At 56.6% G+C, this 27,709-nt stretch overlaps 7 protein-coding genes across 7 annotated transcripts; 5 read left to right on the forward strand and 2 right to left on the reverse strand.

Moving 5' to 3' along the window:
• Positions 1-589: 589 nt before the first annotated feature.
• On the forward strand, positions 590-2,997 carry SLS55_004615 (uncharacterized protein; the record flags this gene model as incomplete). The annotated part of the gene is made up of 3 exons (XM_066776071.1): positions 590-699; positions 1,009-1,657; positions 1,726-2,997. 3 exons carry the CDS (start codon positions 590-592, stop codon positions 2,995-2,997), a joined length of 2,031 nt encoding a protein of 676 aa, XP_066633952.1.
• Positions 2,998-4,432: 1,435 nt separating this feature from the next.
• On the reverse strand, positions 4,433-5,410 carry SLS55_004616 (uncharacterized protein; the record flags this gene model as incomplete). Its single annotated transcript, XM_066776072.1, has 1 exon — positions 4,433-5,410. The coding sequence occupies one exon, from the start codon at positions 5,408-5,410 to the stop codon at positions 4,433-4,435; it is 978 nt and encodes a 325-aa protein (XP_066633953.1).
• Positions 5,411-5,786: 376 nt separating this feature from the next.
• SLS55_004617 (uncharacterized protein) lies at positions 5,787-8,549 on the forward strand (the record flags this gene model as incomplete). Its single annotated transcript, XM_066776073.1, has 2 exons — positions 5,787-5,848; positions 5,900-8,549. 2 exons carry the CDS (start codon positions 5,787-5,789, stop codon positions 8,547-8,549), a joined length of 2,712 nt encoding a protein of 903 aa, XP_066633954.1.
• Positions 8,550-9,256: 707 nt separating this feature from the next.
• On the forward strand, positions 9,257-10,045 carry SLS55_004618 (uncharacterized protein; the record flags this gene model as incomplete). Its single annotated transcript, XM_066776074.1, has 2 exons — positions 9,257-9,265; positions 9,302-10,045. The coding sequence occupies 2 exons, from the start codon at positions 9,257-9,259 to the stop codon at positions 10,043-10,045; spliced, it is 753 nt and encodes a 250-aa protein (XP_066633955.1).
• A 4,396-nt stretch (positions 10,046-14,441) lies between these two features.
• SLS55_004619 (uncharacterized protein) lies at positions 14,442-16,480 on the forward strand (the record flags this gene model as incomplete). Its single annotated transcript, XM_066776075.1, has 2 exons — positions 14,442-14,447; positions 14,558-16,480. 2 exons carry the CDS (start codon positions 14,442-14,444, stop codon positions 16,478-16,480), a joined length of 1,929 nt encoding a protein of 642 aa, XP_066633956.1.
• Positions 16,481-17,897: 1,417 nt separating this feature from the next.
• On the forward strand, positions 17,898-19,623 carry SLS55_004620 (uncharacterized protein; the record flags this gene model as incomplete). The annotated part of the gene is made up of 5 exons (XM_066776076.1): positions 17,898-17,976; positions 18,099-18,757; positions 18,850-19,004; positions 19,253-19,402; positions 19,614-19,623. The coding sequence occupies 5 exons, from the start codon at positions 17,898-17,900 to the stop codon at positions 19,621-19,623; spliced, it is 1,053 nt and encodes a 350-aa protein (XP_066633957.1).
• A 5,519-nt stretch (positions 19,624-25,142) lies between these two features.
• Positions 25,143-27,036, reverse strand: SLS55_004621 (uncharacterized protein; the record flags this gene model as incomplete). Its single annotated transcript, XM_066776077.1, has 2 exons — positions 25,143-26,836; positions 26,886-27,036. 2 exons carry the CDS (start codon positions 27,034-27,036, stop codon positions 25,143-25,145), a joined length of 1,845 nt encoding a protein of 614 aa, XP_066633958.1.
• Positions 27,037-27,709: the final 673 nt, after the last annotated feature.

Genomic DNA, 27,709 nt, shown 5'->3' on the forward strand with positions numbered 1-27,709 from the left:
CCAAGCAGAACGCAAACGGGCAAATAGCCAGCAAATACCAAGCGAGGAAGCAGCCAGGTCTATAAAAGACTGCAGACAAAATATATCAACATGAGTGCTATGCGATCAGTCTCAACAGTGGCTATTTTTCTTAGGCTACCTTATATCTGCTCGATATGGGAGCAGAAACGGATCCCGCAGAGCTTGTGGCACAAGCAGGTCGGCCACTATATAAATCAATTCTGATGGCAAGGAAGATGGTGGATCACATTCCACTTGTCGAAGCTGGGAGTGCGCTCCGGCCAATCCCTTCAGTGTAAGCTTACGTCCACGTCAGCACCCCGAGCATTTGTTGTTGTGAGTACTGTGTTCAGCAGCGGTAGTTTCAGCGCTGTGGCATGAGTGTGAAGAAGTGATTTGCGCTGGGGTAGTGGTGGTCCACGTGGTGTGTTTAGGCTAAGGCGCGCCCTTACGTCATGGCGTAGGCGCCGCTTCTCTTTTCAGCACGTCTTTGAACAAAGCTCACTCTGCTGCCTTGTGCAACGTTTTGCAGCTAACGCAAACCTTGCAGGAACATCTTCGCTTATGCACCGCTTCACACCCACCCGCCATGGAGAAGAAGGAGCTGTCGCCTCTCTCCAAGAAGGAGCAGTTCTACAGCACCCTCGACGCGCTAGATGACGACGAGGAGCAGACGCCGCCAGATGAGGGACGACTTGCGTCACAGAGGATGCTGGCTGGCTTTCGCTCTGCATCCGCTGCGCCGCGCTTGCCCGCCCAATCTCGTCGTGTCTTGAACACTTTCGCCGGGACCCCGTCACCTCGCCGGGTATCCGAAGCGCGACCAGGTCCCCCGCCGCTCACAAGGACCCTTTCCGCTCCCGCACCAAAGTCTGTCCTCATCCACTGCCGGAAAAAGCTGCCACTCGCCCCAAGCTCACCTTCGAAAGTCGCCTCGTCACCAATCCGACGCTCGAAAGAAGTCATCATGCCGAGCTCACCACCAAAGCCTACCCTGGACCAGCTCAGGCAGATGCCTCGCGCTCCCGGCAAAGGGAAAAAGGTCGCCAAGATAAAGCTTCAGCCTGAAAGCCGCCGTATCTTCAAAGACTTGGTATTCTTCTTCTTCCCAAACAACGACATCAACGGCGTCCGCCGCATGAGAATCGCCAAGGCTATCGAATACGGCGCATCTTGGGTGAAGGAATGGTGCGACCACGTCACACATGTCATTGTGGACAAGGATCTCACCTTGGAAGATCTCAAGACCTTTCTGAAACTCGAAGCTCTACCTCAACATGTCGTCGTAGTGAAGGAGAAGTATCCGGCGGACTGCATCATATTCCGCTATCTCGTCGATCCCAAGTTGCCTCACTACCGTATAAAGGGAGATGAAATGCCTGAGCCTAAGGCAAAGGATGGCGATGCTCACTCTCCCGGCGCTCAGTCGTTGCAATCTCCACAGCTGAAGCCCACGGCTAAAGGTGTCACTGCAGCCGAGCCTGCCACTCCTTCAACGTCAGATGAGAGCAGCGGCGAGGAAGATTCGCGTCCTCCACACATTCAAGACAACCATGAACCCAAGGAAGCCGGTGGAGTTGAAGAGAATACTATACCAGAGCTATATGATGATGCATTGGAAGAAATTATTGCAGGCGCAAAAAACACCAACTACCTCGTAAGTCAGCTCACCTTCGTCCTTCACCAGAAGATCGTCTTTCATGAGTGCCCATTGATTGCTAACAGCCGTTGAAGCCCTTGGAACTGGAAGAAGAAGAATCTTCTGAGAAAACTGGCGACACTGATGGTTCTGAGACTGACGATTCTGATACCGAAGATGAGAGGCCCAGAAAGGTGGCAAAGACAACTCTTGATCAGCACGCGGGCTCATCAGAACAGTTCCAGTGCATGAAGAAAAATGACGGAAAGACGAATGACACAAACCCCAATGCCCGCACGATAGAGGTCCTGACAGAGATGGGGAACTACTACGAGCAGATAAAGGATGAGTGGCGTTCCCGCGCCTATCGGAAGGCAATATCAGTTCTACGCAAGCAAACCCAAAAGATCATCACCAAGGAAGAAGCAATCAAACTTCCCTGCATCGGCCCCCGCCTCGCCGCGAAGATCGAAGAAATCGTGTGGACCAACCGCCTCCGCCGCCTCGACAACGCCCGCCTCGAGCCGGGCGACGAAGCGCTGCAGACTTTCCTCAAGATCTATGGCGTCGGCCTCTCCAAAGCCAGCAAGTGGGTCATGGCCGGCTTGCGCACGCTCGACGACCTCACCACGCGCAACATCCCCCTCACGCCGACGCAGCAGATCGGCCTCGCCCGCTACGCCGACTTCAACACCCGCATCCCCCGCGCCGAGGTCACGGCCCACGGCGCCGTCGTCGCCAAGGCCCTCGCGCAAATTGACCTGCACGCCACCGCCACCGTCGCCGGCTCCTACCGCCGGGGCGCCGCCGACAGCGGCGACATCGATGTCCTCATCTCGCACCCGACAGCCGACTTGGGCAGTCTCCAGCAGCTGGTATTTGAAGAACTCGTCCCCGCACTTACTGCAAATGGCTTCCTCAAGATCGCGCTCGCGGCGCATCACGGCCGCAAGGGGGCCGGCAATGGAAATGGCGCCGTCGTTGATTACGGCACGAAGTGGCACGGTGCGTCTGCCTTGCCGCCGTCCATCAACAACACCACCAATGACGGAGAAGGGAAAGGGAAAGGGAAAGGCGAAGAGGTCTGGCGCCGCCTTGACCTCCTCCTCGTCCCGGCGTCGCAGCTCGGCGCCGCGCTGATTTATTTCACTGGCAACGATATCTTCAACCGTAGCATCAGGCTGCTGGCTAGTCGGAAGGGCATGCGGTTGAACCAGCGCGGGTTGTATAAAGATGTGATGCGCGGGTGGGGCAGGGAGAAGATTACGGATGGAGAGTTGGTGGAGGGTAGGGATGAGAAGAGAATTTTTGAGGTGTTGGGCGTGCCGTGGAGGCCGCCGGAGCATCGGATTTGTTGAGTGTGGGCGATGGGGGATGGGAAGTTGGAGGATGGGGGTGTTTTCGGAGACGTAGAAGTTAAAGACATGGAAGGGATCGGGGGAGTTTGGTTATTGGTGGCGCGGAGGACGATACCCGGAGGTGTTTTGCTTGCGAATTTTCTATACAAGGCATGGCTTGTTGCGATCACTTTCACTGACGTGGCTTGAGTGACCTTGCATACAGCACCCTCTCGCAGCCGATGGCTAGCGCGAAGAATAGCAGAACTACATGGCGTAACTATGCCATAGCTCGTTCTTAGAGAAAAAAATAATAATGCGTAGGTAGTTAAAGCCATCGTCCGGACGTGTATGTAGAATTTTTAATTCGACATTCTCGTCCGGACGATGGCTTCAACTACCCATGACATAATCAAAAAACAGATCCACGCTAGCCATCGACTGCGCGAAGGAGCTGTACACATGAACATGCGCTAATGCGTCGGAAATACACGTGTGACGGACTCCGTGCGGCAAGTGGCGTGTTTGGGCTTTTGCTCTTTTCCTCTTCCTTTAAATATCTCACTCCTCTCGCCGGCATTCATCTGCTTCACAGAATCAGCCTGGTGGTCGACGACAAAAAAGTCAAACAGAGCCACAGCAACCCTCGGACGTTCTACGCCGATGTAAAGGCGGTGGGGTGTCCGTGCAGCCAATCAGAACCCCCGCACACCGCAGCAACCCGGAGACCCGAGCCGTTACTGCACTATCATGACTCTCCCATCGCACTACTGGCATATGTCTACGCCTTTTCTTTATATAGCTCTCTCAGAAAGTTGGCATATGATATGGAGATGTGGAAGGATGTGTATTTCATAGCAAGGGGGCGCTTGCGTATTCGAGCGTTTAAGTTTTTTTTTAAAAAAAAAAATATTGATCTACAGTGGATTGCATCGGACTTGAATGCCCCCATGGCTTGAACACTCTTGAGAGCAACCGTCTTCCTTCCGTTTGTATATAATATATTCATTTGGGAAATCAATCATGAGTGAGATAAACAAACCGTGGACTATCGAACGAGATGAAAAGGACAGAAAATGAATATAAAGAAAGAAAAATCATCCGCAGATCTCCCTCCGCACACTCCTCCCCCGGACATCAACTTATCCTGAAGTCCATGCGCATAAATGACCCTTTCCGATAGTAGTTAACCCAAAGGAGTCGTAGATCCCGCCCGCGGTAATCATATATACTGGCGCGTAGAGCTTCAGTGCTGAGACTTCGCCGTAGCCGCCCGCAAGGCCGGCATTTAGTCGGGCTGGGAGCTACACTGCACGGCACAGCCGCTTTTCCCATCGTCGTCCGACTCTAACGCGGTGGATATCAATGTCCGGCGGGACTTTGCGTGTCTCACTGATGGTTGATGTCAGTTCTTCATAAACGCCCCATGGCACAAGAGACCACCACCAAAAGGAAGTCAGACGGGTAGGAAGCATTTCTTGACTTGCACTTTCGAGTTGAGAGGCTTCAGTGCGCAGAAGCTGACCCAGTAGCAGAAGGAGCAAGCCCGCATAGTGGCGCACACTATGCTCTTGAAAATCAACATGCACGAGAAAAAGAGGTCTGGGAACATACAGCCACATGCATTGCAGAGCGTCTTCGCGCCCGAAGGTCCGCGTCGCCATTCCGGTGCTTCCGTCGTGCCGCACCACGTGCAGACGTGACCGACTGGCGACTTTTGCGAGTTGCGCTTCTCGTTCGCAGCCTTGCGAGCGGCACTGTCCGGGCTCCTCAGTGTGTAGGGTATGCCGACATCGCCGTCAACCAGCGCATGGGGGCGAGCGTGATTCCTCGGTGTGGTGTTCGTCGCTGATGGCCCCATCATGGCGTTTTGAGCCGATGCGGCGAAGCCGGAAAGGAGCGCGAGAGGTTGTGCGTCAGGGACGACGGAGCTGGAAGGAGCCACAACAGCCAAATCAGTGTCTTCGTCGTCGTCGTCTTCGGCCTGACGCAGCCCGTCGAGGTGGCGCTGGAGTGAGATCTCTTCGATCTTCAGCTCCAAGAACCTGTCGATCTGCATCGAGCTCGAAAGAAAGGCCGGACGCGCGACCAGAACGAAGCGACCCAGAGCAGCGACTGGGGGATGCAGCTGGTGGAAATGGCCCTGCAGCTCGAAGGCGGCGTAGGCAGGACTTTGGAAGGCAGTGCGGATGCGCGAGTAGAAGCGGAAGACGCGGCCGGGGCTGAGGGCGGCGTGGTCCAGCTCGTTGAGGAAGATGGAGCAGTCGTCGGGGTGCACGAGATGGCAAAGCGGCAGGCCGACGAAAGAGTGCAGCTCGTGGCCGGTGAGACGCAAGATGCCGGGCGAGGCGTGCAGCACGGTGGTGCCTCGGGCCAGGACGCAGTGCAAATCGCGGACGGTCGCGATGGGCGGGGCGTGCGACTGGTCCGGCATGGGAAAGTGCGGATCTTCGATGGCGGGTGCGATGGGAAAGCGCGATCGCCCATGAGAGCGAGCGATCGGATCGGAATGCACACGAGATGGTGAGCCATCAGAGCCGCAAGCAAAATTGCCCCGGGCACTAGAGGGCTGACGGACCCCTCCACTAGGCCCCCCCGGTCGCAGGGTTCGCGGCAGCGGATCGCAGCTCGCAGATGAGGCTAATTGCTAGCGGCTTTAAGCCGTTTGCTCCGCTTGCCACCACCACTTGCCCTAGGAGCCAGCGCCGTGCGGCGTGCCGTCGATCTTCCCCTTCTGCCCTGCCGCTCACATCCTCACCACCTTCCCCCAGCATGCTGTCGCCCGACCGCCGTGCTGCCACCCTCCAGCCATGACCACGGCCAGCCGGTCCCGCCTCGCCGCTGAACGGGCCCGGGAATCCGACGTCTGCTCGTGCGCCCACCTTCCACCTGGCTGTGAGCTCTGAGTCTGACGCGTGCGCAGCTACCATCCACCCGCGCTGAGCATTCCAGATCTGAGATCCCAGCTGGGCAATGGCTCCGACACCACCCTCCCTCCCCCGACCCATGGCCCGCGCCCATCGCAAGATGCTGTGCTTACTGCCCTGGCCCAATTGGGCGCCCTCCGCCTGAATGCCGCACACGCTTTGGTCTCGCTGGTCGACAGCCAGTCGCAAATCGTGCTGGCCGAGGCCACCCAGAACACGCCCTTGAGCGGTGCCGCCGATTCTCTGTGGCTGGGCAGCGCCATCATTCCGCGCGCCTGCGGAGTCTGCGAGCATGTGCTGGACGAGCCTGCTCTCATCGTGGATGACCTGTTGCTTGATGCCCGCTTCCAATCCCGTTCCTTTGTGCAGTCCGCGCCGCATTTCCGCTTTTACGCAGGCGTCCCGCTCAAGACTCCAACCGGCTCCGTCATCGGCGTCTACAGCATCTTCGACACCTCTCCTCGCCATGGAATTGCCGAGACACAGCTGCAGTTCCTTCAAGACGTGGCAGCCGCCGTCGTCTCCTATCTCGGCGTCTCCAAGGCACACGACACCAATCGCAAGGCCGAACATATGATACGCGGACTGGCGTCCTTCGTGACGGGTGCCGCCGACTTGCAGGGCAGTACCGAGCTCGACATGCCGCGTGCACCCGAGAACCCGTCTCTTGCGTCGCCACTGCCACCTCGCACCCCCCAGCTCGAAGGCTACACAACCCCGTCGGACGAGTCACAAGGGACGGAGCAAGAGGAAGACTTGCAGGATTCGATTCTTCCCTCTGGTGCAAAGCGAATGTTTGCTCGTGCCGCCAACATCATGCGGGAGTCCAGCGCGCTCTCTGGTGTCATCTTCTTCGACGCCTCCATGGCAAACACCCAACCCACAGGACACACTCCGCCTCAGACGTCAAGCGATGATAGCGACACCGAAATAGGCACCATCTACGCCACAAGCAATGCCGAAGAATCCTCTGGATCCAACCCCTCGTCGTCATCGTCCACATCTCACCAGCCCACTTGCAAAATACTTGGATTCGCCGATTCTAGTCGCTCGAGCCGCGACGGCAGTCGTATCAGGAAAGATTATCTGATGCTGACAGAATCTTCTCTTCGAAAGTTCCTCATGCGACATCCACACGGTAAAATTTTCAACATCGCACGGCAAACCACGGACGATATACCGATGAAGCGGTCAAAGAAAGGCATAACTCGACGCAGTACAGCAGTAGACGCCATCATAGATGTTGCTCACAATGCCCGGAGCGCTGCGATAATTCCTCTGTGGGACTACAATCGCCAACGCTGGTTTGCCGGCTGTTTGTGCTGGGTCACTGATCCGAGACGTGTATTGACATACGGCTCGGACCTCCTCTATCTACGTGGTTTTGGCCAGAGCATCATGGCGGAGATGAGTCGGATTGATGCTGCTGCTGTGGACAAGGCTCGAACGACATTCATAGAGTCCATGTCGCACGAATTACGGTCACCGCTACACGGCATTCTAGGAGGGGTGGAGTACCTACAAAGCATGCAGTTGGACACATTCCAAGCCAATGTCGTATATTCAATTTCCATGTGCGGCCGTACCCTGCTTGACACCGTTCAGAATGTACTCGAATACTCCAAGATCAATGAGTTCACAGGGCCGTACGCCAAATCCGCATCCTCGGGAGCCTTACGCCTGCGTCGCTCATCCACCGGGCCGCTGGGAAGCAACCCCTCTATCGACCTACGTCGACTGACCGAGGAAACGGTAGAGGCAATATTTGCCGGACAATCTTACAATCTCGCATCTCCTCAGCCAAATGACGAGGAAGATTATTTCTCGGACGGTGCTAGCCCCGTCACCCCTCTATCAAAATCAACTCGCAAGGCCGTCCGTGTCGTTCTCGACCTCCCAGCCCGTGACTCTTGGACGTTCGGGATCCAACCGGGAATCTGGCGCCGGATCCTCATGAACGTTTTCGGCAACGCGCTTAGATTCACCGAAACCGGCTTCGTCCGCGTAGCTTTGTTCGCCAACGATATCAGTGATACTGAGAGCGAACTGCTCCTGACTATATCCGATTCGGGTATCGGAATGTCAGCCAAGTACGTGCAGGATGGTCTCTTCAAGCCCTTTTCTCAAGAAAACCCGTTTTCGGTTGGCACAGGTCTGGGCATGAGCATTGTCCAGCGTCTAGTGCAGAGCCTCGGCGGCGAGGTAACCGTCAAGAGTAAAGTCCGGTCCGGCACTACGGTCCAGATCCGCGTGGTGCTTTCCAAGCGTATCCCCGTAGATGACGACTTTGAATTTTCCGTGGCAGCCCGGGCACGTGGCATGAACGTCGCCGTTATCAGGAACGGAATCCTCGAGGGAAGGGAATCACGAGAACTTTTACGCGCGAGCGAGGGCCAGTTCCACGATTGTCTGACTGACAACCTGAGGACATGGTTCGGTGTGAACGTGTCTACGTCACGCGACAACATCGATGATTACAGCAGCCAGCTTGTCATCTACCCCGGACCTAGTTTCAATTCCATATTCAAATCGAGGAAGCGAAGGGGTGTTTCTGTGGTTATCGCTGTAGATGGCATCGAAGCCGCAACTTTGAGGACCGATCCTCGAATCAAGAGCGGCTGGATCGAAGTAATCACGCAGCCGTAAGTCATTGTCCCATTATTCTTCTCCCGTACGCAAATAACATCGTTACATTGAGCTCACATTACGACAGCTGCGGCCCGTCGAAGCTTGCACGGATCCTTGATCGGTACATGTCCCGCCTTGACCCGGAGTCCAACGCTCCACTTCGGCCGGACATTACAATATCACCCGCACCCGGCATAGTCGAGTCCAACCTACCATTCCGCCGCCAATCTACAAGTCCTCAGAAGAGTCCCAATCCAAGAACAAGCAGCGCCTCGGAGCCGGCATCCAAGGAGGACGATGACCACTCCGTCCACGAGACACCAACACCTCTCCCGCATCAGCCCGCCCAAACCCAAAACCCATCAGCAAGCATCTCAAGCAACTCCTCCTCCAGCGTCGCCACCCCACCTTCCAACTCGTCCACAGCCTCGCAACTTTACCACCGTCAAATGCACGACGAGATGGAAAAACAACGATCCCTCCTCACCCCTCCGCCCGCTGTTCTGCCGTCCATCGCGATAACCGCTTCCCGCGGCAACAACAGCAAAAAAGACATCCTCATCGTCGACGACAACCCGCTCAACCTGCGCCTCCTCTCCGCCTTCCTCACCAAAGCAGGTTTCGAACGCCACACGTCCGCGCCGAATGGGCTGGAGGCCCTGAATCTGTTCAAGCAGGATCCGAAACGCTGGGCGGCGGTGCTGATGGATATTAGTATGCCCGTCATGGACGGCGTAACGGCGACGAGGGAGATTCGGGCGTGGGAGCAGCGCATCAACCCCGCGGCTGTCGATGGTGAGAGTGGCGGTGGTAGCCGAGCAGATCAGCTAAGGACGCTGAAACGGTCGACGAGCAGCGAGGACTCGAAGGAGACAGTTAGGAGGTGGAACAATGGCGCGGCGGGGGCGGGGGCTGGGGATGAGCTGCTGGATGAGGCGTCGTCACCGCCGGCGCCGGACGAGGAGAGCGAGGGCGAGGGCAAGGGAGACGTAGCTGGCGCCGATGTGCCGTCTCCGGCGGCGTCTCCTCTTCCCGTCTCTTCGCCTGATGATGAAGTGAAAGGAGACAACGGCGACGGCGACGGCGACGGCGACAGCCCCAACACGGAGCAGCAGCAGCAGCAGCTCGAGGAGCCCGCCGCCCAACCCGCGCCAACCGCATCCCCGCCACTGCCGCCAGGCATGTCCTACGTCTCCCTCGACGACGGCGACGACCCGCCCTCAGACGCCGACGACAACGACCACGACCACCCCTCCTCCTGCTCCTCCTCCCCGCCCGCCCCACCTCTGCCGGAGATGCCAGCAGGAGTAGTAGTAGCCGAATCGCCGACGCCGACTGCGATGGTGCCATTTGCCGAGCTCGCCGCCGACAGAGTGCAGATCATCGTCATCACCGGCCTGGGCAGCGCGACGGCGCGGTTCGAGGCGATCAATGCGGGCGCGGACGTGTTTATGACGAAGCCGATCAAGTTTGGCATGTTGATGAAGACGTTGAGGGGGAGGGTTGCTGCTTGAGTTGGGTTAGTGGGGGGCTGTTTTACTTTTTCTTTTTTTTCTCCTGTTTCTTCTCTTTTTTACTTCCTTTTCTTGTTCTTCTTGTTCTTCTCTATGTTCCCACCATTTTGGGATTGTACAAATTTTGACTGCATGGGATTGATAGAATGGAACGGAAGGAGCTAGCGTTTTCCGACTGGAAACAGCGCCAGCATCAGTAGCAGCAGCAGTAGCAGCAGCAGCGACTTCGTTACGAATTATGTTAGTTAGATGAACGGCAAAGGGCTGGGTGGGTACATATGACATGAGCCGTCGCTCAATACGAAACAGAAGCAGAAGCAGAAAAGTAGTAGTGTGGTCTTGTCCACGATGGTAATTTGGCGTACATGGCCTTTACAGTTTTTTCCTACACCTTACTTACGTGCGTTCCCCCTCTGCTGTCGTTCATTTTCCTGGTCTGGTCGTGTCGTCTCTTCTTCTTCTTCTTCACCAATTGAGATGGAACTCCTTTTCTCCAGATTGATTTTCCAGGGACGCAGAGCCGTGCGGTCCCCTTTCATTCTCTCTCTCTCTCCCTCTCTCCCTCTCTCTGTCCAAAGCTGTGGGGAAACGTGGGTGTGCGTCAACACAATCCATTGGGGGGCATGTTGTAACATGGAGGGGGCAGCAGCAGCAGCCAATCAGGATTTCCGCACGCCGCAAGGACCCGGAGATTGGGCTACGGTTACCCATCTTTCAAGCTCGTTTGCCCTCGAGCTTGATTCATTGCAATTCGCGCCCCACCGACCTTTGTGGGAGGTACTTGCGTTGGGTAAGTATGGGTAGGGTAGACCGACTGCTACGTCGAGGCCCTCAGGCAGGAAGTGGTGAGATTGCACGAAGTCAACGATGCGAGCGGATTCTATATAAAGATAGCTCATCTTATCATGCTTCTACATGCTGATAACTGCGTAGGAGAGAAGGAAATTCGCGTGGTGGTACTGCGAAAGGTAAGGGGTGCGAGGGGGGATTGGGGGTACGATGATGGTGCTGCAAAGCAAATGGACAATGCCAACGACAAGTCGGATCTGCTACTCGACAGGTAAGGATTGAAACCGCGTGGACAACTGAACGCGAAGAGACATCTTCGATTCTATTTCACCAACCAAAGGGGACAGCCCGCACTCGCTCGATCCCTTGCTCCATTCTTGCCCTCGAATATGTTTCGGCATGCTTGAGAGAGCTTCTTGGTGGTTCTTTCCGGGCCGCTATGGTCGAGAGAAGGCATTTTCATCTTTCTTGGTTGCTCCACAACGTGTCGGTTGGGGAAGTTGCGGTAGCCATTGCGGTGTGGAGAGGAGCCTTGGTTGCTGGAGTTGAGGGTGGATGTGATGCATACGTGTGCGGTTGAAAATGGCTAAACATTGCTTGAAGCATCAGGACCTATGAGAGCAATAGATGTCATCTTATCGCTACGAGCACTGTATCACAAGGGTTGGGCCTGCGTTCGAAATCCCCGTTGGGCCGCTTAGGACTTTTCCAAGGATCCTCGCAAATGGTGGCCTCATCACCCAAAAAATCCGCCCCACAGGCTGGGTAATGGAAGGTCTCTTCTTTGACATACATTCAGTCATAAGGGAGGAGACCGAAATTCCAGAGTGGCAATTCTTTTCCCAGAGTTGGGATATTGTACCTCTCAATCCACCCCAACTCTCCGAAAGTTTATCCACTATTCAGGGCATCCTTGACGATGCTGTATGCGAACGGCGCATCTCCACTCTCATCTATCTGGGGAGCAACATCAGCCACGCGGAAAGAGATGACAACGGCAAAGTCTTCATTCCACTTCAAGCCGTGATCCACAAAAAAACATCAAATGGTAGACTTCTTGCTTTGCTTTCAAGAGGTGCATAATTAGGCGCTTGGGAGTATTTCTGATCAGACAGTAATGCATAAACATCACAATAACGAGTTTGCATTAGACACACACGCACACAGCACCAAATAAGAGTAAAAGTTCATTAACCATTCCCGATGCTTTGATTGACGACAGAGATGATGGTGCCCTCCAGCAAGGCCTTCCTCACCTCGATGATCTGCCGCGGATCGCATCCCGTAGTTGGTATACACATGGACAGAAAGTACCATCATCGCGTACGTACGCCCACGCCGCCTTTATATTGACCTTTCCTCAGTGTCGATGCCGATGACTCAACTCCCCCCAAGTACCGTGTCCATCTTCGATTAAACTTTGCCGCCCATGCATCCTTCCGAATCGATATATGGCAGCGACGGGTTGTTTCCACCTGGAACCGAGCGCGGAAGCCCAGCGGTATCAGGGTCACCGCCCGGGCATCTATTTCATATCAGCACTGCCAAGGGCCGGTAGGAAGCTCAGAGCGCTAACGAGGGTACTGGATGAGCTATGGCAAGCGCGACAAAGATGAAGATGGCGGTGAAGAACATGTTGATTTAGGAAGTGTTGGTTGAGAGGAGCGTATATTGAAAGAGTGTTTGTATGGTGAGAGGAGTGTTGAAGTATAGTTCCACATACTGGGAAAGCCGCAGCATTTATACCGAGTAGAAAGACATCAAGGCAAGGTATGAGCGTAGCGAGCACTCATTTCCTGCTCGTTCAGACTCCATCAAGAATCCAGATGGTTCACATCAACAGCGCCCCTCACTTTGGTCCTCTTTCTCATCTGGTTACTACATTCAAATTCGCAGTTGCCTTGCAAGTTCCAGGCAGCCTTGTATGTGTTGCGGAATGCCTTTCCACCGTGGCAGCCTGGAGGGACTCGCCATTCCACCTCGTTATTCCATCCCCCGTTAGCTCAGATGAAATGCCTCTTTCAGCAGGCAGATGCTGCTGCCTACTCCAGATTCCTCATTAGAAGTTGGTGGTTTCACACATTCCTCTGTTTCGGCAACAGGGCGGCACTTACATATCCACTCGGAGCAGCCCCACCGTCCCCCGCATTCCACCACGGCAAAACACAGAGTACTGGCCACGCCCGACACGCGAGTTTGTAAACGAAAGATCGGCCACAAGCGCGAAACGCTCACATGCATAGACACGTGTGCAACATTCCCCAAACCAGCGCGCGAAATTCGGACCGCTTCCTTACCCCTATATACCCCGGCCCAGAGTCGTTTATTACCCTCCGTTTTCACTCTTCCCCCACCATTTCCGTACCGTAGTCAGAAAGGAAAAAAAAAAAAAAGGATGAGCTTTGCGCGCAAGATTGCCGCACATGACTGAGATGTCAACGTCCAAACTACATAGCACAAGCTTCGGCCTGGCGTTATCACGCGTGACGGGAAAATCCTACGATGCCGTTGTGGCGCGCGGCTTCCAACGGGCGGGATATCGGGAGAGTGTGGCGTTGAGTGCGCGGGCCATGAGGGGAGATGTGAATCAGATGTCAGATTTTGCTGATGGTTATGAGGGCAGTACTGATGATGAGGGTGCTCGACCGGGTGGTTGCGGGGAATTGCCACAGTGCTGCGAACATGGGTTTGCCGATCAGTTGCCGTTTCGCGTTTTGTTTGCTTGTTACCCTGGTCGCTTCAGAGGCTGGGCGCAGGTTGATGCGAAAATCAATAACGATGCTTGCTCGGACATGTGACGCTACTATAGATGGCAGACGCCATCGTAGCAATGGCAGCGTCACTTACGCCTGTACCATGGGAACTCAATGGCCTGGATGTTTCGAGAACAAGATGATTGTTGCTCGCTACCGAAAAAAGAGACAGCTCGGCAAGTCCGAAGGTTCCACAGCAGAGTCGCATCACCCGTCGCCGGAATTCTGCAGAAGCGGAGGCCAAGCTAGGCTCGTCGGTGGCGCATTGCCGGCACCAGCCGACAGCCTCAATGCGGCGTTCCTGCAGCGACGCCATTGGATCCTTCGCGTGCGTGCATCCCATCTCAGGCCACACTGACGACCTGACGCGTGTGGCAGTGAAGGACAGCGCATCCGAGCAAGGACGAACGAAGGCCGGCGGTGAGGCAACACCTCTACACTTCTACGCTTCTACACAGCTATATTGACAATGCCATGCTCGAGCCGTCGATCGATCCGCGCCGGCCTCCTATCCACGTTCTGGGGGCGTCCAGAGGCTCAGATCGAGGCCGTCGGAAGGCAAGAGCAGCGAGGATCGGCACCAGGGGCGTGCTGATCGGGCCGCCGTCAAGGGTTCGGCCATTCCGCTCGTGGCCAAGGGCGGTGGAATACGAGGTTTTGAACGTCATGTCCTGACTCGACCTCATCTGTGTTGACGCGTCTCAACCCCAGGCTCCGCTCTCTTTTCCCCTCGCTCCTCCGCACCTTGCTCCAATGCAGCATTCCTTCGATGCATCGCCAAAGGCGCAGTCTGTTGTCGTCGCTGCTGCTGCTGAGGGCGGCCGTCCCGGCGGCGGGCGCGGCGTTGAGCAGCAATGCGAGTGAGGCCCCCCTATCACCCGGATCTCCCGCCGCATTGACGACACCTGGTCCCTCCACCTCCGCCTTCCCGTGGACCGGCACAGACAGCAGCCTCGTCCGCGACGTACAGTCGTGCGAGTCCGCCAAACGCGCCTGGTACACGGCCTCGGACGACTGGTACTGGGCCTCGCACGCCTCGTATTCCTACTCGTCGACGACCACCTACGACACCGTCTGGCTGGGCAACTACACCGGCCCGCTCTCGACCTTCTGCGATGGCGTGCCGCGCGCCTCGGGCCCCGCCCCGACCACGACCACGCTGGGCCAGATCTACGTGAACTCGATCCCGCCCGCCTTCCCGTCGCCGTCGCCGACCTGCACCTTCGACTATCGCGGCTGCGAGCTGGTCGTCGAGTCGTACCGGTCGTGGTACGCGACATCCCATCCCGCCACCGTCGACCCGCCATTGCCGCCGCTGTGTGAATGGGGCCCGAACGAATGCATCATTCCCGCCGGAGAGCAGCACTGCCGGTTGGACGCGGGCGAGGTGAAGCTCATCTTCTGGCCGCAATCCAAAGACCCATCCCAGCTCTGCGCCAGCAACGGCGTCCCCAAAACCCCCGCCCCTACACCGACCACCCCAGTAATCGCCATCTCCGACAACTACACCTTCACCTCGCCCTCCGTCTACCTCTCCTTCAAGCAACTGCAGGGGCTGCCTTGCTACAAAACCTGGCACTCGGCCATCGTCCCCGTGCCATCCACGGCCATCTCCAGCCTGGTCTTCGGCCAGACCTCGCCCATCGAGCGCACCACCTCCGTCAACTGGGCCGACATGAACTCGCCGGTCCCGCTCTCGGCCTACCAGGCGCAGCAGAGCTGCTGGGACAACTGGCTGGGGGTGCGCGGCACGGCGGCGGGCGGCGACGGCTGCTCGACCGTCTACGACGACTACCTGCCCTGGCTCGCGCTGCCGACGGAGCCCGCCTACTTCACCGCCGTCGACCCCCTCTTCGCCAACTGCTCCGACCTCTTCTGGCGCAAGTACGTCTTCGACCCGCCCTACTACCTCACCCCCGTCGGCGAGCTGCTGCCGCCCTCTCTCACCGCCGCCAAGACGTCGACAACGGACGGCGTCTCCGCCCAACAGCAGCAGCAGCCGTCGGCAACCCTCACCGTCCCCGTCAAAACCACCACCATCGCGCCCCTACGCTCCGGCGCCGCCGGCCCCATCGCCACCGTCGGCACGCAAACCGTGTCGGCGGACCCGCGCCACCCGCACAACGTCGTGATCGGCGGCGCGACCATGGTTCCCGGTCAGGTCAGCGCGATCGGCACCACCCCCATCGTCGTGCGGACCGGGGCGGTGGTGATTGGCGACCAGACGATCGCGCTGCCGCCGCCGCCAGCGGCGGCCACCACGGCGCGGCCGGTCGCGACGGTGGGAGGCGTGGAGATCGCGGAGGACGACGAGGGGAACTTCGTGTTGCCAGGCGCCGGCGCCGCAGAGACGTTGAGCGCGGGGCAGGTGACGGTGGTGAAGAGCGTGACGGTGTCGGTCGCGGCGGGCGGCGGGGCGTTGGTCGTGGGCGGCGGGAGCGAGACGGTGACGGTTGGCGGGCAGACGGGGGCGGTCTTAAGTGGTGGTGCAGGGGGAAAGATTGTGACGGCGTTGGAGGCGACGGATGGCTTGTTCGTTGTGGATGGTGGTGGTGCTGGGGGCGAGCAGCAGAAGACGATTTCTGTCGGGGGCCCGGCGGTGACGGTGGATGGGGTGACGGTCAGCGCGGCGGGGGGTGGAGAGGTCGTCGCCGTGGTGGATGGCTCGACGTCGACCGTGAAGGCTTCATCGCTGGCGCGTTCGTCGTCGTCGAGGAAATCTAGTGGAGCGCTGGATGCGACGACGAGCGTGCCCGGGTTGGGCTGGGCGTCGGATGGGCCGACGACGGCGGCGGCGGCGAGTTCGACGAAATCTGGGGCTGCTGCTGTTGCAGGAAGCAGGTGCTGGACTACGGTTCTCGGGCTCGCGTTGGTCGTTGCTGGGTTGAGGTGATGTTTAACGACATGAAGTTTTTGGTTTCTTCTTCAAAAGAGTTGGGATTTTGGGACAGGCAAAGCATATACGTACATCTGGGCGGCCTGCGGGTTTCTTTTTTTTTTTTTTTCACATGCATGGAATCGGCGTTTTTGGGGGGCTTGGAAAGAGAAACACACGTTCCTTTTACGGCGAAGGGAAAAAAGCTCATACGCGGTATGTACACTTCATGGGGTTTCCGAAAGACAGGACCTGGGCATTGTTGGGGGCGCAAGTAATACGTTGAAGCTCCGATACCTTATACTTGTAGTAATGTAATCCCCGGAATACATGAGTATTAATATCTACTTCAGACACTATAGCAATGTGGCACGGCTATTTATATTGGCCAATCAAAAGGCATATATCATGTGATCCTGCGCTGGCATCGTATCGTACTTACCCAACGCGTTTGTCCCACGCCACAACATCGTCTCGACACGTCCGTCTGTCGCACGACATGCCGGTCTTGCACGTGTGCAGACGCCTATCATGGGCCCAGATCTCAATGCTTACCACAGGCGCCGCCATGCACCCAGATCTGCGCGCAGCCAACCGCAGCCCGCTCACGTGAGACGGCTCACCATCGCTGCCGTCCCCAGGATGCGCCAGTGCAAGCCACTCGACCTCTCATTCGCCCATGGACGCAGCCTCCTACCGCAAGCCGTCATCCCCGCCAGCCGTGTGGATAATCGCAACTGGTTATACATCTGTTCAAGAAGGCAGTCCCACCCCACCATTTCGACCGGAAGGGTAGCACCGACGCACATGCACTGCTCTATCTTTATCTCTCTCCAGCCTTGCAGTCAGAACACAAAAGCAGCAGTCAGGTCCGGAGCCCGGCACGCCAATGGATTGTTCCTCAGCCTGACCCAAGCCAGACACGTGGGGGGTATCGATCCGTTGTTGCATTGCAGGAACGAATCAGCGCCGGCGAATTGATCAACCAACCGCTGGCCCCTCTCCCCCGCGTCATGGCTTGCTTATACAGCTTTCCCTACCAAACGGCTCGTCGACCTCTGTCTGGGCCCGGAGCGCCTGAAAGGTTGATTAGAGCCCGCGGTTCCCCCCCGCCCCAGCTCCGGGCCCCCGTCATCATCAACCCTGCGAAACGCTCTCTGAAACTTCTTTCTCTTCCCTTCTCCCTTCCTACTCCTCCCCACAACCATCGCGATGGCTGTTTCAGGTCCCTGTTTGGGGGCAATGCCGCCGCTGTTGCTGCTTAGGTATGGCGTCGCGCTATTGGCCATGGTGAGTTGGACGGCGGGCCAGGCCGACGACAGCTTCGACCCCGTCTACGACCGGTGCGCGCGATGGCATCATTCGGGTATGTGTTTTTCGTTTTCGCCTTCTTCGTTTCAAAAGCATTGCGGACTAATAGGAATTTCCCCCAGCGATGCTACGGCGAACGTCCATCTTCATTGACGGCGGCGTCGAGCTGTATCAAGACAACCATACGCGCTGGCTCGGTTCCAGTGGGTTCTTCCTCGCCCCTCCTTTTCCCAATAGGAAAAAAGCAGACAGAAAAAGGAAGAGAGAAAAGAAAAAGAAATGAAAGAAGAGGGGCATCTTTTGACTAACCAACCCACCCCCACAGACCGCTACATCTACGAATTCGACATGTCCCGCTCGTGGGATGCATCCACCAACTTCACCGAATCGCGCATCGGCCGCTACTCGGCCTCGTCCTCGGACACCAATCCGCCCAACATGGTGCGCGGCGGCCTCTTCGCCGCCATGAGCGAAACCAACCACCTCTTCACCTTCGGCGGCTCGACCTTCCTGGCCAACGACAGCGACCCGGACTGGGCGCCGCCGTCGCGCGACCCCACCACGCTGTGGAGCTTCGACACGGAGCTGCGCAACTGGGAGAGCGTCGACATCTCGGCGGTCGTGCCGTGGCGGCCCAACTGGGGCGCGCAGGCCGAGGACGTCGCGCACAGCGTCGGCTTCTTCCTCAACGGCCAGTTCGACCGCGGCAGCTCGTACGGGCTGTACTCGAGCGTGCAGTACCGCGGCGGCGAGGTCGTCAACGACACGTTCGACCAGATCAGCTACCTCGGCGGCCTCGTCATGATCGATCTGCACACGCGCGAGACGCGCAACCTGTCGACCCAGGCCCTGGGCAGGCCGCGGGTCGCGGGCGGCTTGGTGCACGCCCCCGGCTTCGGGAAGACGGCGAATGGGACGTTGGTCGCGTTTGGGGGCATGGCGAGTGCCGGGACGGGCGAGGATACGTTTACGAATGGGGATTTGGTGAGTTGTTCTTTTTTCCCTCCTCTTTTTTGGGATGCCCCGAGTGCGGGCGGCTGGATGGTGGTATATGGAAAACTAACGAGTGTGTCCAGGTTGACTTCTCGACCGTTGGCCTTTGCGACAGCTTCTGGGATGAGAATGTAACGTGGGCCAATCAGACGACGACTGGAGATATACCGTCGCCGCGAATGGATTTCTGCACCTGTCCGGGCCAGAAGTCGCCAAATGATAATTCTAGCTATAACTTGTATGTTTCGTTTCTTGTCTTGCTTCACTCCCTCATTCACTATCTCTTTTACTGTCTCCTCAACTCTTCATACACTTCTTCAGTCACTACCTTATACAACCCTTAAGCCCTACCTCATTCACTTGCTCATTATCACCCTCTTACTACCCTACCTGCTTCCTTCATCCCATCCCCTTTCATGTTCATATACCCTTCACATCAACTCGTTTCCGCCACCGTGTTACCTCACCAACTAACCTCCTCCCCAGCTACATCCACGGCGGAATCGACCCGACCAACGGCACTATCTACGACGACGTCTACGTCCTCTCCTTCCCCAGCTTCACCTGGACGCGCGTCTCAGCCGGCTCGACCACCTCGCCCGGCTACTTCGGCCACACGTGCAACAGCGCGGGCAAGTACCAGATGCTCGCGACGGGCGGGGCGCGCGACGCGTCGCTGCTCGGCGTCGAGACGACGGCCGACATCCCGAACCTGAACGCGACGACGTGCGACGGCGGCGGCGGCAGCGCGAACGCCGGCGCCGGGGTCAGGCTGTTCGACATGAACGAAGGGACGTGGGGGTCGTTTTACAATGCGAGTCCGGCCGCCGTATTTCGGGTGCCGCAGCCGGTTGTGAACAGGATTGGTGGGACGTACGTTGTTGACCTTATACCCTCCCTCCTTGGACCCTACTATTCCTTTCTTTTGTGTGTAAGAGACAGCGAGCTGACAAACGACACCCCAAACAGACGCGACGGCGCCGCAACCATGACGACCCCCGCCGGCGGCTTCGACGACCCCGCCATTTACACCATGTTCCACCCACCCCCTCCCTCCGCCAGCTCTTCTTCCCCCTCCTCCACATCCTCTTCCTCGTCCACCCTCTCCGGCGGCGCCATCGCCGGCATCGTCATCGGATCCCTCGCTGCCGTCGGCCTGATCGCCGGTCTAGCATTCTGGTTCTGCATCCGCCGTCGCCGTAACCGTCGTCGCGAAGCCACCGCCGCCGCCGCCGCAGCCGACCGCGAACGCGACCAACAACAGCAATCCCGCGACGCGCAAGCCGCCGCCTTCATGGCCGACGAGAAGTACCGACAACAACAACCGTATCAACAGCAATCCCGCGACGCGCAAGCCGCCGAACTCCCCAGCCACACGGCCGAGGTGTACGAGAAACCGGCGAACGAAGCCGCAAGCAACCCCGCGGCGACGGGGGGATGGGGGTGGGGTGTCGTTGACAAGAAAAACGGTGCGGCGGTAGGTGGTGGTGTGGATGGCGATATCGGGCCGCAGGAACTTGACGCCGTGGAGCCGGCGAGGCAGTTGGAGTTGGACGCCGTGGAGCCTGAGGTCGGTGAGGACAGGAGGAGGGAGTTGGACGCCGTGAGGGAGGAGTGGAGGAGGCAGCAGTTGATGAGGGATGAGCAGGCGAGGAAGAAGGCAGCGGGGACGCCGGGGTTGGGGTTGGGTGGTGGGACGGGGGTTGGGATGGGGGAGGAGGGGGAGGGGGAGAGGCCGGCGTTGAAGAGGGGGTTTAGTAGTGATGACGGTGGTGGTGGGTTTGTCGGCATGAGCAGGCCCGGTATGCATCGGGAGTTTAGCAGTGATAGTGGGAGTGGTGGGCGGGATCGGGGTGCTGGTGATGGCGATGGTGAAGGGGAGGGTAGCGGTGGTGGATCTGTGGGGGTCAGTCCTATTGGGAGTTTGGATCGGAGAAGGGATAGGGGCGGCGGTGGTGACGGGGATGGTGAAACCGCTAGTCAACGACAACAACGACAAACCCCTGGGGAGATGGTGCAGGTGGGACGGAAGTCGGCGTTTGCGGAGGATACGAGATGATGATGATGATGATGATTTGCCGCTTGCTTTTTTTCTCTCTCTTTATCTGATTAATTTTGCATTCAGGGGGGTGTTTGGTGGGGAAAAACTCTCGTTCGGCTGGATGGGTGGGTTTGTTTGAAAGTATGATTCCCGGAACGCTGTATGGGCCGTGGTGCTCGTATATGCCGTCTTATGGTTATTGGTTCATGCGTTGTACGTGTAATGTATGGTATGCTTGATGAATGGCTTGATAAAAGCTCTATGAACTTTTCGGACTCCGACGTCGTACAACGTTCTTTACCCGTGAATCGGATTTAATAAGCACAATTGCACACAAGGTGTATGCCTTGTCACTGTGCTGTGGATAATCCTGCTCGGAAACTCTCACCGGTAGCCACAGTCAGCCTTGCTCAATTGCAAATGACAAGTCAGGTTGGACATTTGTGGCTGAGTTGAGCGTCGTCACCCTTGCAAGCGGGTATGCAGGTAATGATCAGCAAGGCTGAGGAGTCGAAGTGGAAGTCGAGACCAAGCCCGAGATGCACAATCTGCTGACGTGGCTCCACATTACAAGGATCCAGAGCAGAGAATTTGCTAACCGGTTCCGTCCGTTTCTGATTTAATGCACTCATTATGGGATCGGTGTGCTGGCCGCTTAAATTCGCTGCTGCCTTCCGGCGCTGGTTGTTCTGATAAATAGTGCCCAACTATCTGCGCCCACGCACGCTCATCCGTACTACGATTCTGGAAAACGCGGTCATTTTCGGCTTTCAATCACAACTCCTCCCTGTACCAACTTCAAGGTAATCGAATCATACCTACCACAATAATTCTTAATACTTACTGGCGCTAGGCAGCCATACTGCAGGATGGCTCAAACGCAAGAGTTTCTCAGGCGAGGCTGGTGTCCACGCCAAGTCACCAGAATCTACGAAACATATACCGCCGAGGTCATTTCTTACCTCAGTCAGCTCGACCGGCGGGGATTCCGGAATGTAGACCATTCACTGTGCGTCGATGAGGAGAACTGCGTCGCGTACAGTGTCAACACTGACACCTATGTGACGAAACACCGAGAGGAAGGATGCAACTGTCCCATGGTCAGTGTTGACTACAACAAAATGGTCGGCATCATTCAGTCTGGAAAGGTTCCACTCATTTCGATCAAGGAACGTGGAGGCCAGGTCACTTTGGACTTACAACCTCGGGAACCCACCAGCCAATACGTTGCTATCTCGCATGTGTGGTTTGACGGGCTGGGAAATATTAACAGCAACTCTTTACCACGTTGTCAACTTCTTAGACTTCGCAAAAGTCTCAAGCAGATGCCTTCGGAATTTACGTCGTCTTTAGGCCGTCGCCTTGGCCTTTGTCCACCACTACGTCTCTGGATGGACACTCTCTGTATCCCTGTCGAGGCAGCACACCTGGGTCTGAGACAACAAGAAATCAACCAGATGGATTCGATATACGCGGGGGCAGCTCAAGTACTGGTGCTTGATGCTGAACTTGAAAGGATATCGGTCAAAGGGGCACTTTCCTGGATACTTCCAAGGTGGATCGGTGAGCCTCTTACTCAAACCCCAAAGGAGGCACTTGCGCGTACACTTTTCAGCGCCTGGATGCAGCGAAGCTGGACCCTTCAAGAAGGAGTCCTTGCCGATGAGGTGCGAATTCAATATAAGGGTGAAGTTCTCAGTCCATTCAAGAAACCATTAGCTATACACTATCGGGGGGTGTATTGGAGCTTGTGGTCATCTCTCTGGAGTCAGCTTCAAATCGGCCGAAACGGGAGTTGGATCGGGCTCCCGTTCCTCGAATATCACATTATGAAGTTGGCTTATAGATTGGAGTCGATATTGGCACTTATACCAAGGCTTTTACTACGTCTCTTCCCACGATATAACTCAACGAGGGGCTGGTTCGCCTCAATTGTACATTCCGATTCGCTTCTCCGCACATCTGGCGATGACTACCGAGTAGCTCAACTGGTTCGGACATGGAATGAACTTGCTCATCGATCAACGACAAAGAAAGAAGACGCACATGCAATCATCGCAAACCTTCTAGACTTTCATGCCTACAGCGTCATGAAGTTCAACGAACACGAACGTCTACCTCGAATGATCCTCAGCTTTGGCACACTGCCTCTATCTTTATTTTACAATACCGGCTTAAGACCTCTGCAGAGGCGAGCTTCGAACAACAGATGGGTGCCGAGCCAACCGAGCAAGAGCGTACTGACAGAAACCCCGATTATGAGGATAACAGGGGACGGCCTTATTCTCGAATTGGACGAGGCTGCCAGGTGCTCAACACGAATTTTCATGACAGAAAATGCTCACCTCTCCACTACGTCATTCCAATTCAAACTACCTTTAGCGAATGTGTTATATGAAGCGAAGCTCTTCGTTGATGGAGACGATGAGCTTGAAATCGACAGAGCCGCATCCAACAGTATCTGCATCGTCTGCGGAACGCCTCCTTCGGATACCGATCAAACGATCAGGGGAGCATTATTTCTAGTCAATAGAGTCGACGAAGCCGGTCTCGATCTGGTCTTTGACAGCCCGCTCTCCATCAGTAAACTCCGACCATGGGAGGAAATCGACCGAAATCCTGCATGGTACGTGCATGAGTTCAAAGAAGTTGCACCTGACTCTAAGATTGTTGTACGGTATAGTAAGACTATCTTGCAATGCCTTTGAATCAGGGATCTTTTTCTGACTTGTCCAGATAAGCCTTCAGACTTCACCCCCCTCATCTGTCGTCCAAAAATCATCCGACACTCGGCAGTTGTGAGGAGTATCAACATCATAGTCTCTACACTCCAGTTTGCCTCGTTAATTATTACGTATTTCCTAAATTACAGCTTCGGCATCATAGGGCTCAGCGTTAGTATGGGAGTACTATTGCCGGGTCCAACTCTTTTCTCGCTGCTCATACGTTACGTGTCGTATAGACTACGCCTGCGTATGCGCGCAGAGTGGCTATCTTCCTTCGATTCCGATCATAGGGATCTTCAAGCTACATAGCTCAACCCACGTCAATGAATCCATAATTCTCGTATGAAAGTTGACACAGTCTCATTCACACGTCTCATCTACAGAAGTTACGACACCATAGCTCTGAGCCTCCCTCTCACTTCCATCTCCCGGGCAACTCCCAAACACAGCGACACCCTGACAGGCTTAATACCTATCCTGCCTTACCAAATGCCACAAAGAGATTTCATGCGGTATGCCCACTATGGCTGCCGCTTCCCCGGCGTCGTCGTAGTTATCGTCACTGTCTCCGGCTTCAACGGCTGTGACGGTACTGTACAAACTAATGAATGGTGCGCCCCTCCCATCCCATCCCATCCCCGGATCGAATCACGCAGCATGCAGCAACGGGATACACCCTACACACGAACATTCTCACATGCTCGCCGCTTAAAGCCCTTCAGCGGCTCATCCACCCATCTCTTTCTGCCATAGCCCACAATGCCACGAATGATAGAGCAGAGCGGAGTAGCCCAGCAATCACCCACCTAGCCACACCCAACCACACACACAACCTCTCCAAACCAAACACAAGCACTGAGAGATGACACTGAATTTTTTTTGGATCATCATACAAGCATCATTTATTAACATTACAACGACCACCTTCGCAGGCAGCTGCAGCAGGCTCAGGAGCAAGAACAAAGAATGACCTTTCTTTTTCTTCTCCCAGCAATCTTTGTACCATCTTTCCCTCCGTCGTCTATTCCCCCCCTCCAGCGAGAGACTGCGCTCTACTCTCCCTCCGTATCCAACGAGCAAATTATGGAACCGCCACAGTGCAGATGTGATCCCTCGACAACCCTTTCCTTGAAAAAGGCAAGGGGGTGAAGATATCATCCATCTACGCTCGATCGGTACCCTTCCGTCGTGATTACTCTTGCTTCCGCCCATCCCGCTTCGCAGAAAAAACAGGCAGGAACAAGCAAACAAAAACAAAAGCAAGCCATCTACACAGAAAGGTAGAAGAGGGAATCTCTCGCTTGATGTTGCTTGAAGCAATAGAAAAAAAATCGGCCATGCTTGGGTGAAAGCAAGGGCGAAAACAAAAAGAAAGATCCATCGCTGATGCAAAAAAAGACGCCGTAAAGCCGTGAAATCTAGTGGGATCCTTGCTTGCTTGATCCGTTCAAGCAGCGGTGCTGTGACTCGAATCCGAAAAGGGAAAAAACCGTGACCGTTTCATGAGCTCATCCATGCAAAATTGCCGAACGCCGGGGACTAATGCGAAGAAGATTGAAATGAGAATCAATGGTAAATTTTTTGGGAAAGTAGGAATAAAAAATTTTCTTTACCAGATTTGGTAGGTGGCAATGGCAAAGACGGTGAAGGCCATGAGCATGGTCATGCCGTATCCACGGTCGCCAGCCCTTGCGGCGGCGCTCGTAGAGGTGGCGGATGCAGCAGATCCGGTGATGCTGTTGGCAATGGCGAGGGAAGTCGACGCGATGGCAGCGAGGGTGGCCGTGCTGGCGCTAGTCGAGGAAGCAGAGCTGTCCCTGTCGACCGAGGTACCGTTGATAGTAACGGCGTTGCTGCCCAGCTGGGCGCCGATGTAGGCGATCACTGCCTCCGAGTCGCGGACGGAGAAGGTGGCCTTGCCGTCATCACCAATCTTGACGGTTTCCGCGGTGTCGTTGACAGTCTTCGCCTTGCCGTCGTCATCCGAATATTGGACACCGTTCCAAGTGACATCGCTGGTCGAATCGGCGCCGTCGGCCGTCAGACGCGAGATGAAGAGGGTCTGACCCTTGTAGTCGGACAGCGAGAGCGAGATGGGCAGGCTGCTCTTGGATCCAGTGGCGTTGACCTGCATCGAGTTGATGATGATGAATGACGTCAAGTCACCACCACCATATCCAGCGTACATGCGAACGTTGCTCTTGTAGTCTGAAGGGACATTGTCGTTAGAAAGGGCCGCGATCTGAGTGGTGCCGTTGCCGGAACCGATGAATTGCGCCATGGCGGCATAGGCGTAGTAAACGGGGCGCACGTTCTTCGAGACACCGTTGCGGTCGATGGGCTGCCAAGGAGCGGCCATGGAGTTGTCGGTCATGTGCATCTGAATCGACGACATGTTCAAGGTGGCACCGTACAGGAAGAAGTTCAGGTTCCAGAGCGCAGCACCAAACGTGTTGCTGACACCAGCCAGACCAACCGGGCCGACGCTCTGCATCTCGCGGAGATAGTAGGGCAGACCGGTCTTGAGGGCAATGGCAATCTGGTCCTCCCAGTACTCGAACTGCGAGTCAGTGTTGTCCAGGTTCATCATCCAGTTGACGGTGATGGGGAAGGTGGAGACGTCGATGAAGTACAGGTAGTCGTGCTGGTTCCAGGCGCGCAGGTAGGGGCTGCTGCTGCTCTGCACGTCCTCCTGGATGCCGTCGTCGACAAGCATGCTCATCTCAAAAGTGGTACCGATGGTGCTGGCAGTGCAGGGGCCCTCGAAGAAGTTGATGGGCAAGCCGGCGGGCTTCAGGACCTTCTCGTAGACAGCGGCGGCGCGCTTCTCCCATTGATCAACGTAGGTCTGGCCGTCCCACGTGCCGTTACGGAAGGCGTTCTGAAGGTACAAATCAGGCTCGTTGCCAATCTCAAAGGCAACCAGCTCGACGTTGGAGAGGTTGTTCACGGCAGCCGAGGCCATGAGGGTAATCTGATCGAGGTAATCGGCCTGGAAGTAGGCGAGGTTGAGACCAAAGACGATAGGAGTACCCTTGGGGAACCTGCTGACAGCCTCGAAGAAGGTGGGGCCAATGATATCGGCATCACTGGCAATAGCGCCCTGGCCAACCGAGTTCTCGTTCGTCTTGATCGTGTACTCGTTCATGTCGGCCTGGTAGAGAAAGTAATCCTCGGTGTTGCCGCCGAGGCGGATCACGCCAGGCTTGCCAGTGTAGTTGGCCAAGTTCTCCATCAGGTTGACGGAGAACTGGTTGGTGTTCTCGGCTCCGGTGAAGGAGAACAGGTTGGAGGGCTCGATACCTGGTCACTGTCAGCACCAAGTCGCGCGCATTAGGGCGGGAAGACGAACCGAAGCCTGCATAGTCCTGGGGAATGTACTGGGAAATGCCGCTAGCTTTGGCGGCGCTGGCCGTGGGCGTGACGGAAACGGTAGACTGGGCATCCGCGACGGCGGCCGCCAGCGAAAAAGCGCCGGCCACGCGGGATATCCTTGGTAGCATGTTGAAAGTGAAGCTGGGTCCTAAAAACTGCCGGCAGAAAGCAAGGAGAGTGGGAGCTCCAGGGGCGAGAGGTTGGCGTAGGCGGAGCGGGGCCTGAAGACGATGCGCAAGACTGACTGAGCGAGCGGCAGTCTGGGGAGGAGATGGTGGTACGGGCAGGCGCACTGGGGCCGGCGCGTGCAGAGAATAAAAGGAAGCCGGGGGCTGGGGTAGCGGCAGATGTGGCTCCTGCCCTCCGCGCCGCTTCCTTGCAACCTGCAGCCGCGCCGAGTGACGTGATGGATTGGCTCTGCGACGCGTGTCGCCAGGCTGTGGCTGACAGCTCACGCCGCAACCCTCCCTCGCAAACGCATCCTTGTGTGCATCCAGCAATCGTCCACTCCCTGCCCAGCGGAGAGCCGCCTGCGCTCCCAATGGCCGCTGCCCACGCCCGCGCCGCAGTCAGCATCGCGAGTGCCCGGCGCGACATCTCGGCGGCTGCGGCGGACACACAGCAGCATTTTCTGGCGTCAAGCCGTGCGCTCCGGGCGATCGGTTGTCGCGATGGAGCATGGCGCAATGGAGCATTGCTGCTGTCTTGGCCCCGGAAGCACGCGCCCACGCCGGCGCTCAGGCCGCCCGCCCACCGACGGCTGATGTCACACCTTGCTGCCTCCGCTGGCATTCCTCACGC

The sequence above is a fragment of the Diplodia seriata genome (assembly GCF_021436955.1).
Source record: "Diplodia seriata strain FDS-637 chromosome Unknown scaffold_4, whole genome shotgun sequence".
In the NCBI taxonomy this organism is placed as follows: domain Eukaryota; kingdom Fungi; phylum Ascomycota; class Dothideomycetes; order Botryosphaeriales; family Botryosphaeriaceae; genus Diplodia; species Diplodia seriata.